This window comes from Acomys russatus, chromosome 32 (assembly GCF_903995435.1).
Source record: "Acomys russatus chromosome 32, mAcoRus1.1, whole genome shotgun sequence".
NCBI lineage: Eukaryota > Metazoa > Chordata > Mammalia > Rodentia > Muridae > Acomys > Acomys russatus.
Window position 1 is genome coordinate 37,805,575 of NC_067168.1, and position 19,053 is coordinate 37,824,627.

The following is a 19,053-nucleotide window of genomic DNA, read 5'->3' on the forward strand; positions in this document are numbered from 1 at the left end:
TCATAGCTGCTCTGGACAATCTGAAGCATCCTGATATACCGTACGTGGGATTAAAGCAAAAACAAATTCACATAACATCTTTATGCTTGCAGCAGCAGCAGCAGCAGCAGCAGCAAAATTCTCGTACAGTTCTGGTTTGCTCCATGATACCAATGATAGCTGTGGCGTGATGGCAGACCTTACTTGATTGTGTTTGAAATATGGTCTCTGAATAAAGACCCATTTCAAATGTGTCCCATCTTACTTTTGGAGGCACATACTTCTTTTATGAACCTTGGCTGATATCATATTACTTTATTTTAGAATATTTTCGTAAGCTGCTGTTTGCCTGTTTTCTCTGCCTGGCATTCCAGGTCAAGCCAGCCCAAACCACTGTGTATTTCCCAGGATGCACCCCTCCATAGATTCTACTCAGTCACCTTCAGCTCCAAACACCCTGAATTATATTTCATGTTTTCTTATGTTTCCTTGCCGTCCAGGAATCCCTCTTAGCTGGAGTTAAGACACATTCACACCCTCCTCTGCAAATTTGAGTTCATGTATCCAGCATGGAGTGGGACAAAGGACTTTTAGAATCGCAGAGAGATAACTAATCTCCTTCTTCAAATTCTTATTTGTGTGTTATTCTTCAGCCGAGCTCTATAGCTGCTGTATTTTTATTTACTACTGATTCTTAAAGACAGGGGCTCCATAAACAGCAGCTCGAGGTCTTGCAATTACTGACTAGTATCCTATTTTGAATTCTGTTGCTGTGACAATTTGAGGATGAATGAATTTTCTTTCCCTTTCTTTTCTTTCTTTTCTTTCTTTCTTTCTTTCTTTCTTTCTTTTCTCTCATACTTCCACCTCACAGTCCATCATTTGAGGGAGGTCAGGGCAAGAATTCCAGCTGGAACCTGGAGCCAGGAACTACAGTGGACACCAGGGAGGAACACTGCTTATTGGACCACCCCTCCTGGCTCGCTCAGCCTATTTCCTTGTCACACTCAAGACCCCCCTGTACAGGGCTTGTACCACGCAGAGTGAGCTTATTCCTCTCACAGCAATCATCAATCAAAAATATTTTCCATGAATATGCTCCCAGACCAATTCTGATAGACATATTTCCTCAACTTAGGTTCCCTCTTTCCAGATAATTCTAGCTTATGCCAAGTTGACAAGAACCAAGCAGGGCAGTGAGGATTGCTGAGAGAGCATAATGAATAAATTACATCATAAGTTACTCTCATTGTATTTGATCACGTAGAGGGAGGAAGAATCATTAGAAACAGCTGTATTCATGCACATTTATACCAATGTGACTACACATCCATAGATATAAATGTAGAGATAAGTCCTTCAACATTGATAGTTCCAAAGTGATAATGCAGAAATATGGTATTACAGCAATTCCTTCCATATTCATATACCATGTTAGGGTACAAATGCAGCAATGCCAAAAGCTATCTTACATTGCGTTGTGGTATTCCATTTAGCGATAGAACATTGCTGCTATTGAGATTCAAGCAAGTCCTAAATATGTTATTATTTTAGGATTTTTATATAATATATGAGTATATGAAAATATGAATTACATTGTACATGTCAAGGTCTCACTATGCAGATTAGGTTGGCTTGAAGTCAGAGATCTGTTTGCCTCTGCTTCCTTCAGTACTGGTGTGAGCCACTATGCCTGGCTTGTAACACCCATCCACGCCCAACTCCCAACTGCCTCCCGCTCCCACAAATGTGTGTTGTTTTTACCCCGCACCCCCACATTAATGTCTGTGTAGCATATGTATACTTTGAGCCCAATGAAACCAGAAGAGGGCATCAGATTGCCTGGAACCAGCAGTACTGGTGAGGGTAAGCTGCCAAGTGGTTGCTGGGAATTGAAACCAGGTCCTCTGGAAGGGCAGCTAGGGTACTTAACTGCTGAGCCATCCCTCCAGCACCTTCTGATAATATGTTCTCACCTAGTTCCTTAAACATTTGCCATTTGATGTTGCCTGTGACTGAAGGTGACTTTTTGGCAAAACTGAAAACTTATGGCTGCCTTTTGGAAATCCATAATATAAATTAATGCTAAAGATTTCCAGAAACCACGTAGGTTGTAAGAATATTAATTGACCTTTCCTTTGTGTAAGTGCGCTATGTGCCACCTACTTAGCATAGCAGCCATAAGTAGCATGGAGAAAAAAGTGTTCCGGGCAAAAGGAGGTGGCTCAGTGGTTGAAACGCTTGCTGCACAGGTGTGTGACCAGAGTTTTGGTCTGCCATGCACACACAGAGCTGTATGTGATATCGAGTGTCTATAATTGCAGCATGTCTCTGGGTGGGGGGTGGGGGGTGGATGGTGAGGGTGGAGTTGGACTCAGGAGGCGCCTTAGGAGCTCTGAGCTTAGCTAGCCTGTCATACTCAGCAAGGAGCTAGAGACCCAGTCTTAATATGTAAGGCCAGGCCTGACATCTGAGATTGACCTCTGATCTTCACACACGAGCCATGGTATACACATGACGGTTTGTTATTTTAGGATTTTTATCTGTCTGTCTGTCTGTCTGTCTGTTCATCCACTATCTATCTATCTATCTATCTATCTATCTATCTATCTATCAGGTTGGGTTTGAACTGAGGAATCTGCTTGCCTCTGCCCCCTCTAGTGCTGGATATGAACCACTATGCCTAGCTGTTAAAACTGGAAGCATGTGTACATGTAACTACCCCCTCCATCACACGTACAAACATTTCATGTGTGCATATATTAAAAAATATAGGGGCTGGAGAGATGGCTCAATGGTTAAGAGCGCCGCCTGTTCTTCCAGAGGTCCCGAGTTCAATACCCAGTAACCACATGGTGGTTTGAAATCATCTATAATGTGATCTGATGCCCTCTTCTGCAGATAAAGCACTCATATACAATAAATAAAAAAAATCTTAAAAAATATATGTAATATATAAAACATTTATAAAAACATAATATATTTTAAAATATATATTTTAAAAATTGCTCCAAGGAAAATATTTTATTTTGTTTTTATATAAAATATGTGTCTACTACAGTATGAGAATCCCCAAAGATCTATTTGTGCTTTACTTTGAAAGTGAGGCATTTCCAGTATCAACTCTGGTTTGTAGGTGATCAAGGCACATGCGATATAGGTGCCTGAGGAGAGGTGAACGTCAGAGCTGCAGCCGTGTCTGCTTCATTGGCCTGTGTGTGGAACAGAGGGAGGAGGGGGACAGAGTGCCCACGCACCCATCACAATTTGACTGTTGTCAACAGTGGAATCAGAAACTAAACATGGCCCCCGCGAAAGCTCGAAATTTCATGTTTGTTGCTTCGCCCTCGCTGTGTTTGATTTTTTTCCAAGTCATTTTCTTAAAAAGGTGTTTTTCACAAAGGGCTCACATTTCTAATAGCGACTTGCAGCTCTATTCCAGCCTTCAAATTATATTCACTGTTATGCATCTTGTTTCTGTAATGCCGGTGTACCCTCTCCTGCCTCCCTCACACCCTGCAGGAGCGTGTTAAACAACAGCACGCTATAGAAGCACAAAAAAGCATTCCAGCTCATGTTTGGGGCATTTGACTTTAGAATCACTGTCAAAGACTGAAGACTAAGAAATGAAAGTTTTTGAAAAGTGAATCTGGGCTGGTGAGATGATTCTGAGGGTATAGGTACTGGGCTCCACGTTGGAAAACCCTGAGGTCCATCCCTAGAACCCCATTCCCCAACACACATTCAGGCAGCACACACACACATACACACACACACACACACACGTGCACACGAAATAAATAAATAAATAAATAAATAAATAATGACTATAAAAAAAAAAATAAATCCATATGGGCCAAGACCCTCCTTCCATTAGGGAAAGATGTTAGCTGGGAAAATGTACTATCTTTCCTCAGTGTGGTTATTGGTTCAATGGCTAAAAAAAGAAAAAAAAAAAAAAAAAAAAAAAAAAGGAATGTTCCTTTTTTCTTTTTTAAACAACACTTTTCATGGTCAGGGATTAGCTTGATGAAAAAATAAGTAGACCCAGATATGGGAAAATAGAGCAGACATCACAAGGAGCGAAGTTAATTAGAGTAGCACAAAAGCTCCCTTTGAAAGGAAAAAGGAAACCATAGACAGAAAGAAATGATAATCTACTAAGTAGGGTTTTTAAGTGCTTAACTCTATCCACAGCTAAACAACATGAAAATGAAAAATCCAACATAGAGAATGTGATCAAGTGGGAACCAATGAGAATCTTCCTGATACCATTCCTATAATTCGTTTTTTAGGTAGGAAATATAAACAATGAAACATTATGCTGTGGTATTTAAGATGAAAGCTACGAGGTTTTATTCCCTGAAATAAACTTCTTTCTAAGGCCTGATTCTCAGAGTCCAGAGTTCAGTTATTAATTTTTAAATGTTGTGCTAATTCCATTTTAACCATGAATTCCATAGGGAAGTATACATCAGGGGACTGGATAACCACAGGCTTCTTATATTAGCTTTGCAGATGTTCTAGCTTTTGTGATCAAATCACTCTCTCTACACATTCTTTTCCAGTTGCCAAGACAAGTGTCAGCACTTTGAATGTTGGCTGAGTGTCACCCAGTGGTACTTTGGAGTACATGGTCTAGTATAGCAGGAGAAACCAGGTGCTATCTCTTCTATATTACTGTAAGCACATTTATCTTTCAGGTACATGGCTGAATTCCAGGAAAGACAGGACAAGACTAGATGTAGGCTGGGTATTCTTAGTGACAGATCTGGAATTGCCTAGTAGGTATGGTTGAGCAGCCTTGGCATGGCATGGCAGCCTTGGGGGCTACTAAAAAGGGTTTGCTTATGGTATCTCTCAGAGATATGTCACGCAACTCAAAAATGCCTGGAGCAACTTTTCCCTGCAGTGTTCGTGAGATGATGCCCAGAAAGAGCAACAGTGGCACCAATAAAACATAAGCAGACATGGAATGTTGAGTCGTAAACGAGACTTCTCTACGATGTGTCCCGAGGCAAAGCAGATTTCAAGGAGGAAGGGAAGGAAAGGATGTGAGAGCCAGAGGAAGAGGTGGAACTTCTTAGAACACCGTCTTCCAGGCGTAATACCGTGTGGAGCAACTGAGCTCACAGCATCTATGCTTACCTGCACATGGTGGAGCTTGTCAACATCCTGTCGTGGGAGGAGGAGGGGGGTGGCATATGAATCCCTGTTCCTCTCTGAGGATCTATAGTTAATGGTTGATGAGGGAGAGAGACTTTTCCTCTAAGGAGGTAATTGTGCAAGCTCCTGGAAATCATCCGCTACCCTTGCGTCTGTAGGAAGCCCCAGTGAAACTCACTTATCAGAAGGAAGCCAGTGAGCAGCACCCCTCCATGGCCTCCGCGTCAGCTCCTGCCTATAGGCTGCTGCCCTGCTTGAGTTCCTGTCCTGACTTCCTTTGGTGTAATCCCAATAAAGCCACTCCCCCAAATCCTCACTGATTCGTTAAAAACAAACAAAAAAGTGCCAAGGAAGCTGTGGCACTAAGTGAGAAGAGGGAGGGTACCAAGGAGAGTCTGAGGAGACATTGACGTTAAGTGTAGTCAAAAGGCACTCTGTCGACATATGACAGTTTCCTGACGAAGCTCATTTGGTATAATTAACATCTGCTGATAAAAAAAAACCACGAACAAACAAGTAAATAGCATATTGAAAGAGAGACTGAAACAAGCTGGTGGTAAAAACATGACCTTCCTCCATAAGGTCAGATAAGCTTTTATTTTGATTAAACACTACAATGCCATATATATCCATTAAAAAAAGAAAACTCTATAATGTATATAAATTATTCCTTCCATTCCTTAACTCTCTTCTTTTTCCATTACAGCTTTGGTACAGTGTGATTTAGTTTATATATATTTTTAAATACTTTTAGCATCACGAACTCAACACAAAGTACAAAACTAATCCGAATCAGGGATATTGTAGTCTACACAGTGGTATTCAGCGGTAGAAAATCTTACCTTGATGAATTCATGTCACTAGCTAAGCTAGAGAGGCAAACCTAGCAGACATGACAGAAATATGCACCATTAACCAGCTAATGTGTGTAGTAGTCTTTGATTAGTTTGTACAGAATACCAGCAGCAAATTGTTTGAGCGTTGAGTGAATTTAGAGTCCTCAACCAGTCGTCAAAGTCTCCTCTTTCTCTGAAGTCCGTGAGTTAACATCTGATGGACGTGGACTGCAGGCAGCCTGCGCTCTCAGAACTTGACCTGCCAACCGGCGTTGCTCATGCTCGCACAGTTTGTCCTGCAGCTAGCAGACATGATAGGAACCGAGCTGGAGGGGCAGTGTGGACCCATTAACCTTAGGTTGTTCTGAGGGGTTGGCGGTGTGACGTTACAGTACACAGGCATTCCGGTGGCTGGGAGTGACCCTTGGCCTGCCTGGCTGGGCAGCATGATTGGTGGTTGGTAGGTCTGCTGGGGCACTGCTTGAGAACCTTGGGTCATTGGCACCTGTGCAAGACACAAGCAAAACTCTAGGTGAAAAGGCTGCTTCCGTGTTTTCAATGAACGGTACGGTGTCTGTCAGTCAAGTGATAAGTTTAAGTTGGACCAGGTCCCCAATCCCGTATCTATCACTTACCAGTTGTTCACTTGGAGAAAGTCACCGAACCTGTCTGACTATATAACTTTGACACTGTTACATGTAACATTGTCATGGCTTAGGATTATGTTGTGCTGTACTCACATGTATTGTAAGATCCTTGTAGCCTGTAAACCATAGTTTGCACATGCGTGGAGACCATTTGGATAAGTGCATCTCTGCCAAAGAAGCACTTAAATATGGCAGGTGCAGATCCTAGGATGCAGCAGATGCTTAGAAGGATGAACTCTAATAGTCTCCTTCCCTTCTCCCCTCCCTCCCCTCCCTCCTCTGTCCCAGGACACCATCTGAATGCCCCTCTAGCTTTCTCTCAGTATGGAAGACCATGACCCTTCCTAGTTTCATGAGAACAAGCTTGGAGACTTCCTTAGTAAGGAGGGCACTTTGTCCAAGCAGAAGGGTTGAGCATAGTTTCTTTAAAGCTAGATGCACCCGGGACAGCTAAGTTGAGTAGCCTAGCCATTGCTCTCACTCACTCCTAGCTTCTTCTTCTTTTTCTCAAAGGCTTCAGGTTACAAAGTACAAAAGCATATGTAATATGTGCTAAAGACTCAAGTTGTTCTGGTCTGAGAATGAAACTGTGCCCACACCAGTGTGCTTCAGATGTGTGTGGGAGGCCATGTGGAAATCTGCGATACTTGCAACTATGGTAGAGTAAAGCTGGCCTGAATGAATACAAACACGGCTGAGGAGTTGCCATGATGGTTTTCTACCAAGTATCATTTTAGTAAAGGTTCCAAAAGTCTTTTTGGACAGAACATCAAAGGATTTCTTATATTATCGTCTATGAATATAAGTTTATATGGAAGCAAATCCTGCAAAACATTTAGAAGTCCCGACATTAGTACTTTTTTACATTTAAATCTCAGTTCAAGGTTAGCTAATGGATGGATGGCTCAAGCATCCATGACCCTACTACCGCCTCCCTCCCCCTCCCCCCAGCTAAACTTCATATATCTTCTACTTTGAAAAGTGTGAATTTATGACCAGGGCTTTCCCGGCTGCCTTCACGCACCTGATAAGAAGACATGGTTGGGTAGGAGACCATCACACTCTGCACTGGGGCTCCCTGTTGACTGTTCATCACACCCTGGCTGTGAGCTGACTGCTGTACTCCCATCAGGCCTTGGAAGCCCTGCTGACTGGACAAGACTGGCTGGTAACCTGTAAAGGAAAGAAAAATAAAGAAGGTTCCTCTGAATAGATTGATGGATTGTAAGAGGCTGCCAGAGGAAGGAATTGTGGCGTTGCTTAGGGTGCAAGCTCTTGTTTCTAAGTGAGCCTTGGACATCTCAGTCTCCGTGCCATGAATATGCTGCCCAGGTGTCTGTTTCCTAAGAATGATTAAAAAAAAAAAAAAAAAGAAATCTCCAAGTATGGGCAATATTTTGGCTTCAAAAGGTCCACTGACATTTACGTTGCGACATAAAACAGTTCAAGAAAAATCTTCTATATTTTTATTGTTACAAAGAATGGTCCAATGAAAACCCTCTGACATTTCCATTGCTGTATAGAATACCCCCCCCTCCCTGAAATCTGACATTTCTATTGTTACATAGAATTGTCCAATGAAAACCTTCTGGTATTTCTATTGTTACACAGACCAGTCCAATGAGCACATGTGACTATGATTAATTCTTAATTACACAGAGGCCTCTCTTGACATCATAAATTATAGCTTTCATGTTTGACGTCTTCAGTGGTCTCAATAATTTCAGATTATTAAAGATGTTTTTGTTTAAATCGCTGCTTCACTTATTTTCCCACTCTCCTGAACTTGCCTTATGTATGCAGAGACCACCAAACAGCCTATTCACACAGTATGGATTTGATTTGGCCATGTCCTGGTGAACAAAACAATTCCCTAGGCTGATAAATTAAATGGCTCCCAGCAGGGGGAAGGTATAAGCAAGAGAAGAGTCCACTGTGCCTTTAATTCTGCTCAACAGTTAGCTCCTAAGAGAACATTCCAGTAAAATACCCAACAAGTAGTCATGAACATGTATCAGACAGCACAGAATACAGTATCTTTTTAAAAAGTATCTATTTTTATTCATTTATGTGAGTCAGTTGGTTGGCCCTCTTTTCTTTCTTTTTCTCAAGTGATAGAGCAGATTTGATGTGTTTATGTTTGTCTTCAAACAAGTGGCTTAAGATATATTGTGAAGGAAGATTGAGAACTGCTCTTATACATGTGGAAGAAAGTTACGACTTCAATAGGACGGCACAGTAGTGAACACACGGAACAGCACCAGTCCCTGCTGTACAGTGAGGTGTGCTCAGAGCTTATACGGTAACCACACGGAAAGACTGAGAAGACGACAGGGGAGTCTCACTCACGGATACTGAGCTACGTTGTACAACCTGATTCTAAGAAATGAAGCAAGAACGCAGAACGTATGTGCAGTGTTAACAGATGGCATGTACTGAGTATGTGTGAAGACTGTGGCTTCATAATGAGGAAAAAGAAAATTATAGCCTGCACAGAAGAAAGTACATGGCTGTATATAAAATACTTTCATTTATTTCAGAAGTATCATAGAGACATGTCTGCAGAGAGATGCTGAGTTAGAGGACCTGTTCTAGTCTCCAAGTTGATTTGAAATGAGCTGTTGGTATGGAAGGCAGGGAACAAGAAATTTGGGGACAGGCCAAGGTGGGAGGTCTGGCCAGTGCCTAGAGTGAGGAAGTTGAATCAGTGTCTATTTTTAAACTGCCTTGTGTGTCGTCTTATTTTTATTTTCACTGCACACCTTGCTCATTATTAGAGGTTTTTAATTTTTTTAAGTTATTTGAAATCCTTTAAGGACACCACATGTCACCAATGTAATTAAGAGTAATGGCTGCCTTTCTGCTCTGCCCTCACCACAGTGCATGTGCAAAGCTTTCCTTTAATGTGCTCGGAGTCCCATGTAAGCCCCAGAGCACCATCCTGAAGGGCTCACAGCTTAGTGAGTGAAGCTCAGAGGAAAACCCACCTAACTTGGGTTAAGAAGTACCAAAAAGGCTAGGCCATTGCTAACACTGCTTCTCAGAAGGTCTTGGATGCAGAGTACAAGCCCTTTTGAAATGCTTCCTGTTGGTCTCTCGTGTGTGCACCCTCCATTCTAACTTATAGGCAGCTGCTATGAAATTTACATGATCAGGTCTGGCAGGGGAGGTAGATAACTTAGTAAATGCTCATCTTGCAAACATGAGCACTTTAGTTCAATCCACGGAAGGTTCGTTTAAAAGAAAAAGCAACATGGATGTGGTGACACACACTTGTAATCTCAGACCTAAGGAGGCAGAGACAGGCAGATCCTGGGCCTTGTGACCTGGCCAGTCTAGACTGATAGGAGATTTCCAGGCCAGCGAGAGACTCTAAATTAAAAAGAAAAGTGGCAACACCTGAAGAATGGCACTCAAAATTGATCTCTGTTTTACACACACACACACACACACACACACACACACACACACACACACACACACACACACACGGCAGGGGGGAATCACACAGGGGAGGGTAGTACCCACATACACAGAAGAAACCTATATCCTGAAAAGACAGAGTGCAAATACAAACTATAGTCTTTCTTATCATTTGCTTCTGTAACAAAGGGCAGGCAACGTGAAGTTGCTGGCAAGGTCATGCCACTAGGAGTATTATAACAGAGGCATATTTCTGGCTGAAAACTGAGGGCAGTCTTTTAATATCTGGCATCTCCATGGATCTTTTACTGGTTACATGTAGCCACTAGATTAATGGTTCTCAACCTGTGGGTCCTGACACATTTGGGGGTCAAATGACCCTTTCATAAGGGGTTGTTTAAGATTATCCGAAAACACAGATATTAAGTTATGAAGTAGCAACAAAAATAACTTTATAATTGGAGGTCACTGTGGCAGCATTAGGAAAGTTGAGAACCACTGCATTAGGTAAATTAAAAAAAAAAATGAAGAGGAAAGAAGAGGAGGTGAGAGGGATGAGAAGGGGCTTTAGTGTCCGAAGCTCATTTGCATGTTTACCTATCAGACACTTCCATCCTTCCACAGTCTCTCATTGTGTTAAAAAATAAACTGATGTGGCTCATGAGAGAGTCTTCAGTCAGGACAATCTTTAAACCAAAACTAAGGCAAAAGGAAACGAATAGAGGTGAAAAGATATTCAGAGAGGAAGAGAGGGCTGGAGGAGATGGAGAGGGGAAGGGAAAGGTGGAGGGGGAGGAGAGAGGGGGAGAGGTGGAGGGAGAGGGGGAGGAGGGAGGGGGAGAGGTGGAGGGAGAGAGGGAGGGGGAGGGGGAGAGGTGGAGGGAGAGGGGGGAGGGAGAGGTGGGAGGGGGAGAAGTGGAGGGAGAGGGGGAGGAGGGAGGGGGAGAGGTAGAGGGAGGGGGAGGAGGGAGGGGGAGAGGGAGGAGGGAGGAGGGAAGGGGAGAGGTAGAGGGAGAGGGGGAGGGAGAGGTAGGAGGGGGAGAAGTGGAGGGAGAGGGGGAGGAGGGAGGGGGAGAGGTAGAGGGAGAGGGGGAGAGGGGGAGGGGGGAGGGAGAGAGGTGGAGGGAGGAGGGAGGGGGGAGAGGGGGAGGGAGAGGAGGTTGGGAAGAGAGGGGAAGGGGAGAGGGGGAGGGGGAGAGGTGGAGGGAGGGGGAGGGAGGGGGGAGAGAGAGAGAGAGAGAGAGAGAGAGAGAGAGAGAGAGAGAGAGAGAGAGAGGTTCCTTTAGAGGAAAATGAAATATTAAAGGACAGGCAAATCCTGTGGAGGCAGAGTTAGTTGCTCCATCTCCATATAGGGCACAGCTTGAGACAGAGCTATACCTCCTTTCCAGGGAAAACAGATGCAGCTACTTGCAACCTCTCCCTCCATAGGCCTCATCCCAGGATGATTTGTGAGAGTTAGCATTTGGTTATGCATAGCAATATGCTCCCAGCTCAGCACTGGGGTCCCACAGTAAACACACTTAAGGCAAATAAGGATTTATGTGGGAGAGGCGAATAGTCTTCAATTTCAAGATGAAAACTGAAGTGTGAGGGAGGCTCGATTTATATTCATGAATCCCATTCCTTTCTCAATTCGCTCTCCAGGCAAGAAATTTACATCTGGAATGGTTTAATTGGAGGCACCCATTTCTTTAAATTATGCCAGGGAAGGTGGGATGTAGAGGGATCCCTGAGACAGGGAGGCTGCTTGGAATGTGATCTGAACTCCTGGGAAGATGCAGAGAACTAAAAATAACATAGTGGTGACCCAGGAATGAACCAGCAGCTTCTGCCTGGGACAGGCTTTGTCTGAGGCAGGGATGGCAGAGCCCCTGGCAGCCTGCTTATCTTGCGTGCTCAAATGAAAAATGCGTTCCAGTCTGTCAATCGGTAGCTGTGAAATGATCACTCTTTCATATTTATTGAGGATTAGTCAGCTATAATATATCTCACAAAATAGAAAAAAAAAAAAAAAAAAAAGCAACACCCTCTGCCTGATGGGCTTGCTCAGGAAATGATGAAGACATTAGCAGCTTTTATTATTTCATATGCAGTCAAGATGGATTCAGTTTTCAAGTCACGTGTGCCATTTATTTTTCTGAAAGTGAAAAGGTTAAGGGTGGACGGACGCCTCCTGGCCACTAAGGAACAACCTTGCTTACTAAAGGGAGACTATGGAGTGCACTATATCTGGCCCTTGTAAATCTGTGAATTAAACAGGGTTTCTGTTTAATGGCGTGAGAGGTTGAATGCTGTGGGTACCTTGAGGGACTTGGCTAATAGTCAAGGAAAAAAAAAAAAAAGGTTTGTCCTGATGCAATAATACAATGCAAACTCAGGATGTAAAATGATTTAAAATGATTTGACATGATTGATATACTGTTGAGACTGATTTTTTTAAAAAAAACCTCTTACTTAAAGGTTTTGCTACAGATAATGATTTGGAATGAATGACAAGATCAAACAGCAATGTGGTAGATATCTTTTTTCTACTATTAGTTAACAGTCTGCTTGCTATAACGGTTTTTACTCCTGTCTGGGGGTGATGGCTCAGTAGGTAGAATGTTTGCCATGCAAATGTGAGGACCAGACTCCTGATCCCTGGAACCTACATACATACATGCCTGTGATGCCAGCATTTGGAAGGTAGAGACAGCAGACACCTGGAGCAAGATGGCTCATTAGGCCAGCCGTATCGGTGAGCTCTGGCTTAGATTGAGAGACCCTGCCTCAATGAATAGGGTAGAGATCAATTGGAGAAGACTCCCAATGTCACCCTTAGGCTTCCACATGCATGTGTACAAACATTCACCTATACACACACAAACACACTCATGCACATGTGCCACACAGTTGTCCCTGTGCTGAGCTACCTATATCCCTGCCCTCCTAAGAGATCACCTTTAAGGAAAAGCTGGCTTCTGAAGTCAAGCTCTGCTCTTTTGCCTGAGGTATGCGGTGGGATCATGGTGACTCCTGATTATGGCAAAGCTGGCTATGAACATGAAAACAAATTGTTTATCCAGACCTGGCCCCTCCATTTGCAAGTTTCTATTATCTGCTGGTTCTTGGCTCCTGTGGACTCTTCTAAGTCTTCTCCCACTTTGAATTCACTCATGGTAAGCCAGCTTTATATATCTTGACCATCCAGTCTCTGGCCAACAGAGACTTAAGCGTTCTTGCATGACGCTACAGAATCCTCAGAGGCAGTCACTATCACGAACCGCCTTTTGTGGAAAATGATGACTTTAAGAGATGCAGTAAATCATTAAGACTTCAAAGCTGCTATGAGAGACAACTAGAATTTATGCTGTGGCTTCTGACCCTGTAGCCCTCCTGCTTTCTCTCTCTTGACTGAAGTGCTATTTATTATGCTGGCTTCCCCCTCTCTTGTGCGTCATATAATCTCTCTCATGTGGCAGGTGTTCAATAACCATTTGGTACATTAATTGCTTTCTCAATAGTTAACACAATTAGGTAAAGAGGAGAAGAGTTATGAATCACAGTTTTTGAACAAAATCCTCTTCATGGGAAAGAAAAAAATACCAAAGTGGAAACATGACTGCCTTGTGAAAACTAACTCTTTCCACTCAGGAAGTGTCCCACAGGCTGGTTCTGTAGATGGCAGGGCAGAGGGTGGACCCTCGGTGTGTGGGATGACATTGGAGGCCATTCAAATGGATACTCTGAAAATCTTGGAAGAGCAGACAGGGCGGGGTGACCTTCCATTTTGTTCTGTTGTACCCTCACCCTGACCAAAAGCAACTTAACGAACGAAAGAACGTTTGTTGATGTTGTTTGTTTGTTTGTTTTGTTTTGTTTTCTCATTTTGTTTCTGGTTTATCACCCAATGTCAGTCCACCCTTGAGGGGAAACTGATGCCTAGACTCAGCAGCTAGCCTCACAAAAGCCACAGTCAAAGCAGAGCGAAGGGAATGCAACCATGCCGCCTGCTTGCCTGCTGCGTACGGGTAACTAGTTTTTGCCTTCTTGACAGCCCACGAAAGGTTACTGCCTGTATTAAGGGTGAGTCTCCCCCACCTCAGTTAACACCCCAGATGATCCCTCACAGACTCCCCCACAGGCCAAACTGATCTAGGCAAATCCTCAACTGAGGGCCTCTTTCGGGCCATCTTAGATAGCTCAATTCTGCGTGGTGGCAACTCAGTCAGGAGCCTCCTGGATAACTGCTTAACTCCAGAAGAGCACTTGGCTATTGGAGATGGAGGCAGTATTCATAGTATTTTGAGGGTAAATATGGGTGGGAGAAATATGGGGATCTGCGGAGCAACCTAGGACATCAGATGAGGGGCTGGAGAAAACCCAAAAGCCTGCGTACCTTAGGCTACGTCAAGAGCACCATGCTTTGGAGCATATGCTACTGTTACGTGTTCTCACTGTGTAAATACTGTGAGTGTGACCCTTAGTTTTATTTCACCACAGAGGCTACATCTCTAGGACATGAAGCCCTCCCCAGCTAGGGCAAGCACCGCCTTTGTCATTTCAGGGGGGGCTGCGGGTGAGAAAAGCAAACCTGTGGTTTCATCCTTCCTGAGGGTTCCTGAAGTAGACTGCCATCTTACGCCTCAGAAGGCAGCCTTTGGGAACTTCACCAAAAGACATATATATCCACCTACATGCTGCATGAGGAGGTCGGCATCCAGGAGGTTCCCCGGATATATCTGATGTCACCATTTTTGATGACAGTGTCCAGGTGACTGGTCCCCAGCCTGACAAGCCAGTCCATGTGAAAAGCAAGGCCCGAGTTTTTCTAAGACACGTTTCTCCGTGCCGGTCTGCTGGTGTATGTGATTCAAAGCCTATGCTTGGCCTTTCAGGCAAGGAGGCAGCGTGTAAGGGAATGACATTTTCTCTTCGGCCATTGAAGCCCATTAGGAGCTGTTTCTTCTTTGATAGAGATGCCCTCTTTCACCTTACTTATTGGCAGTCTCTGCATCCATCCCCTTCCTCTCCCTTGATATGTATTATTTAGTGGCTTTAATTCCTCGGGAAGGGGGTGCCTTGACCTGGGAGGAGCCTGCATGAGAAAGTGCGTTGCTCAGCACACTTCTTCAGAGACTGGCCCGTCCTAATGACTTTGAAGGGAGCCATGACAGGTCTAAGTGGAGCCAGACTTCCCGAAGAAGCTCTTCTCTCCTCACTCGCTCCTTTCCTCATTAGCTTTCATCCTTCACAGTGAGTAATTCTTAAAAGCCTCTTTATTGTCCCCCGAGAACAGGCACGCACAGGTCATTGTCTGATGTTCGCACACATCAGAGGAGCCGTCCGATTACTGCCGGCCTGGGGGGCTTCCTCCCCGCAATTACAGTGCCCTGATCCGCGTTATCACAAATCCAAAGCTGGGTTCCTTTCTCTCTTTTCTTTTCTTTCTTTCTTTCTCCTTTTTTTCCTCTCTCTTAAATCAGGCCAAACATGAGAGACATTGTTACATGACTAGAGGAATGGGTCATGCGCAGAATCTCAATGAAGGCTCTGGAGGAAGCGGAGCTGAATTCCATTTTAAATGGAAGAGGCTGTCATATTATTGAAGTTGTTCTCTGAACTTTGCTGGCCCAGAGTGCTATGCTGGCAGCCAGAGATCTCCAACAATCCAGAGAAACGTAGGCTGCCTGCAAGACTCACCAGCATTTCACTTTCTTAATGAGGGTAGGGGCTCAGAGGAAAGTGTGGTGCTCCTGTACCTCACCTGGCCCCGTTAATTGTAATGCTGCAGACTCTCCCGGAAGGGGACAGGGTGCGTGTGTGTGTGTGTGTGTGTGTGGGGGGGGGGGGTGCTAGCAGAGTCAAGAGGAAGATGGAGAAGGCTGTGGTAACCGGTCACTTTGTGGCTGTCTCCACAGATTTTTATCTTTTTCACTAGGAGGTCACAGGCCATGAAGTCAGCATTGCTGACCTTACATGATGGCAAGGTGTAAGGGTGTAGCTAATCCTGGCCAACCATGTCAAGGTAAGTGCCATAGATTCGAGGTGTAGAGGGTTATCTATGACTACGCTTGGTAAACATATTCATAAGCCACACATCATGTCTAAGAAGTAGGCTTCGGGGCCAGGAAGATGGCTCCGTGGATAAGGCTTTTTCTGTGCAAGTGTGAGTACCGGAGTCCAGATCCTCAGGGACCACACACACTCTGGGAGGGCACAGCAGCCCACCTGCAGCCCCAGTGCTGAGGATGTGGGTGTGATGATAACTCTAGGCAAGCTGGCTAGCTGAGTGAGCCAAATCAGGAAGCTGCAGTCTCTGTGAGAGATCCTGCCTCATTAAGTAAAGGGGAGAACAACCAAGAATGATGCTTGATGTCAGTGTCTGCTCTCTCTCTCTCTCTCTCTCTCTCTCTCTCACACACACACACACACACACACACACACACACACACACACACACAGAATCTTCATTGTTATTTGGAAGCAATCACATCATCTTGTTCATTTCCAGACTAACAGGACTTGATCCCAAACGCTGAACCAGTGGTAGGGTTAGCAAAAACATTGGTCTTATGATGCTGGGTAGCCCCAGCAGTGAGCAGGGATAGAGATGCTTAGGATATGAGCTAAATCAGAGATGGGGGAGGGAACACAGAGGCACAATTAGGAAGTGTCACGGCAGGAACAATCATCATGAGATCCATCAATGCTGTATGCTTGAGAGACATGAGAAAGAACTAACTGGCTTTATTATAATCCCAATTACCAGTGGTATTTAGGAAACTTGCCCCTGCCCCATGCCCACCTCTCTCTGTCTCTGTCTCTCTGTCTCTGTCTCTGTCTGTCTGTCTGTCTGTCTCTCTCTCTCTCTCTCTCTCTCTCTCTCTCTCTCTCTCTCTCTCTCTCTCTCATGTACTGATGGCTGACTGAACACCTGATCTTGAGTTTGCTAGGCAAGTGCTCTGCTACTGAACTGACTCCTCATTCCCAGGAAATGTATCTGCCCAAGAAAGAAAATTCCCTATGGAAAGCATGTGCTAAGTTCCCTGGTGCAATTATTCTCACAGTTGCTGGTTTCAAATTACAAAGGACTTTAAAACCAGTTGGCAAATTCCTGATTGCGTTTTAAAGTGTATTATTTCTTGAACATATCTGTATGTGAGTATGCATATGAGTGAGTGTGTGTGTGTGTGTATGTGTCCAGTCCCACAGCATGTATGTGTGTGTTAGTGTGTGTGCACCTTTTGTTATAAGTGTGAGCATGTGTGTGATGGCCAGAGGACTACTTCAAGAGTAATTCCTCAGGAGCCATCCACCTTGCTTTTGAGATGAGATCTTTCACTGGCCTGAAACTCCTCAAGAAGACTACTCTGTCTGCCTGCTGGGCTCCAGGGATCCACCTCTGGATGTCTCCCCAGGAGTACAATGCAAGCTTATGCTATCATACCTGGCTTTCTTACGTGGGTTCTGGAATCTTGCACTCCGGTCCTTAGGTTTATAGAGCGAGCACTTTTCTGGTTCAAGTGTCTCTTCAGCCCCACGGCTCCTGATGTGTTAAGCCCTTTAAGCTGAAAGCAGATGCTTCTGGCTCACCTCTAACCTAATAGTCTCACTTGCCCTTCGCTTCAATTTATGTTATTTTTATCTTCCTTCCTCAAACCCATTATTTGTTCTTTGCCATTTAGCATCTGAGTGACCATAAGTGCCATTCACAGGTCTTATATGAAGGCTGGAGATGGCCTTAATCAGATGTGGGTGGGAAAGTGGGAAAGGAAAGAAAGGTGGGAGCATGTCTTAGACTCTGGGGACCCCCAAGGAAGGGAGTACTCCTTGGGAATTTTTACTTTGAGCAGGGGTAGGGATGGAAAGCGACTAATGGAAGGCTTCCTGGTGGTTCTTTGACAAGCCTGATATAGGAAGGCTTAATTTTTTTCCCTTGAAAAGTCCTTTTCATCTGATTTTTTTTTCCAGACTTGACTTGGAACCTACAGAGATATAAAGCCAGTACCACCAAACATCTATTGATAATAAACCATAAATATAATCCTTTTAAATTATTTATTATATAAACAACTTTACTGTTGATTTAAGATGAAAGAAAACCTGTGTGCTAATGATATGGGATGCCTGTTTATAAAACAAACCACAGGCATTCCAAGGTGATATCTCTATGCTGAGGATTGACAGTAGGAAAATAAGAAATATCTTTGTTTCCTTAATCAAATCACTGCATTTCTATAAGAGCAGAAAACATTGTGTATGCAGCCAAAACACTACCACTCATAACATGACACGGTACAGAATCTGAGCCTAAGTGTTTGCAGCAGTGTGATTGGTGCTAGATGGAGTGATGGCATTCCCAGCATGAAGTGTGTATGTTTCTGTTTAGAACCAAGTCTCCAGTGTAGTCGTTTGACGATTGGATTCATTCCACATTTGATGCTGAGTTCATTTTGGTTATCATGCATTCAGAACTTCGTTGTCACCCATTTTTTCCACAGCTGACCTCCACAGTCAGTTATGTGACATCATTTGGGCCATGACCCACAGCTTAAGAAGCTTCTGAGAGGAAGTTGAATGAAAAATGTTAGTGGGGTGGTGTGAGGTGGGAAGAGTCAAGATCCACAAATTTAAAACCCGGAGATATAAGAAATAAGTCCAAAGGTGGTTAGACACAGGGCAGGGATCGCAGAAGGGGCCAGAGCTCAACCAGGCTCAAGTTGTAGGGCCTTAAATAACATTTCATAAAATGGAAAGTCTAGTGCTGGGAGATCTGGTCAGAGTAGAGAGATCATGTAGAGATAAGTGCAGTGGTAAAATGATGGACGATTTCCTAAAGCCATCCCTGAAGCCATCGAAGACGCAGAGTTGAAGGTGGGGAGTTCATGGAGGACAACAACAATAACCCAAGAGAGAAAATGAAGACACAGCTGAGCCACTGCAGTAGTGGTAGCAGCGATAAGGAGCACATCTAAGAGATACTTAGAATGTGAGGTGTTGTGGCCTGTTGTCCAGAT

The 19,053-nt window shown here is 44.1% G+C and overlaps 1 protein-coding gene across 8 annotated transcripts in view; it reads right to left on the reverse strand.

The window, feature by feature from the left end:
- Positions 1 to 5,696: 5,696 nt before the first annotated feature.
- Positions 5,697 to 19,053, reverse strand: part of Arpp21 (cAMP regulated phosphoprotein 21) — a 167,630-nt gene continuing 154,273 nt past the window's right edge. For all 8 annotated transcript variants that reach the window (XM_051140787.1, XM_051140786.1, XM_051140792.1 and 5 more), the window contains 2 exons: positions 7,653 to 7,801; positions 5,697 to 6,486 (listed from right to left, as the gene is read on the reverse strand). In XM_051140787.1, the coding sequence (XP_050996744.1) occupies positions 6,229 to 6,486; positions 7,653 to 7,801 (407 nt within the window). In that variant the 3' untranslated portion in view covers positions 5,697 to 6,228. The remainder of the gene's footprint in view (positions 6,487 to 7,652; positions 7,802 to 19,053) is intronic.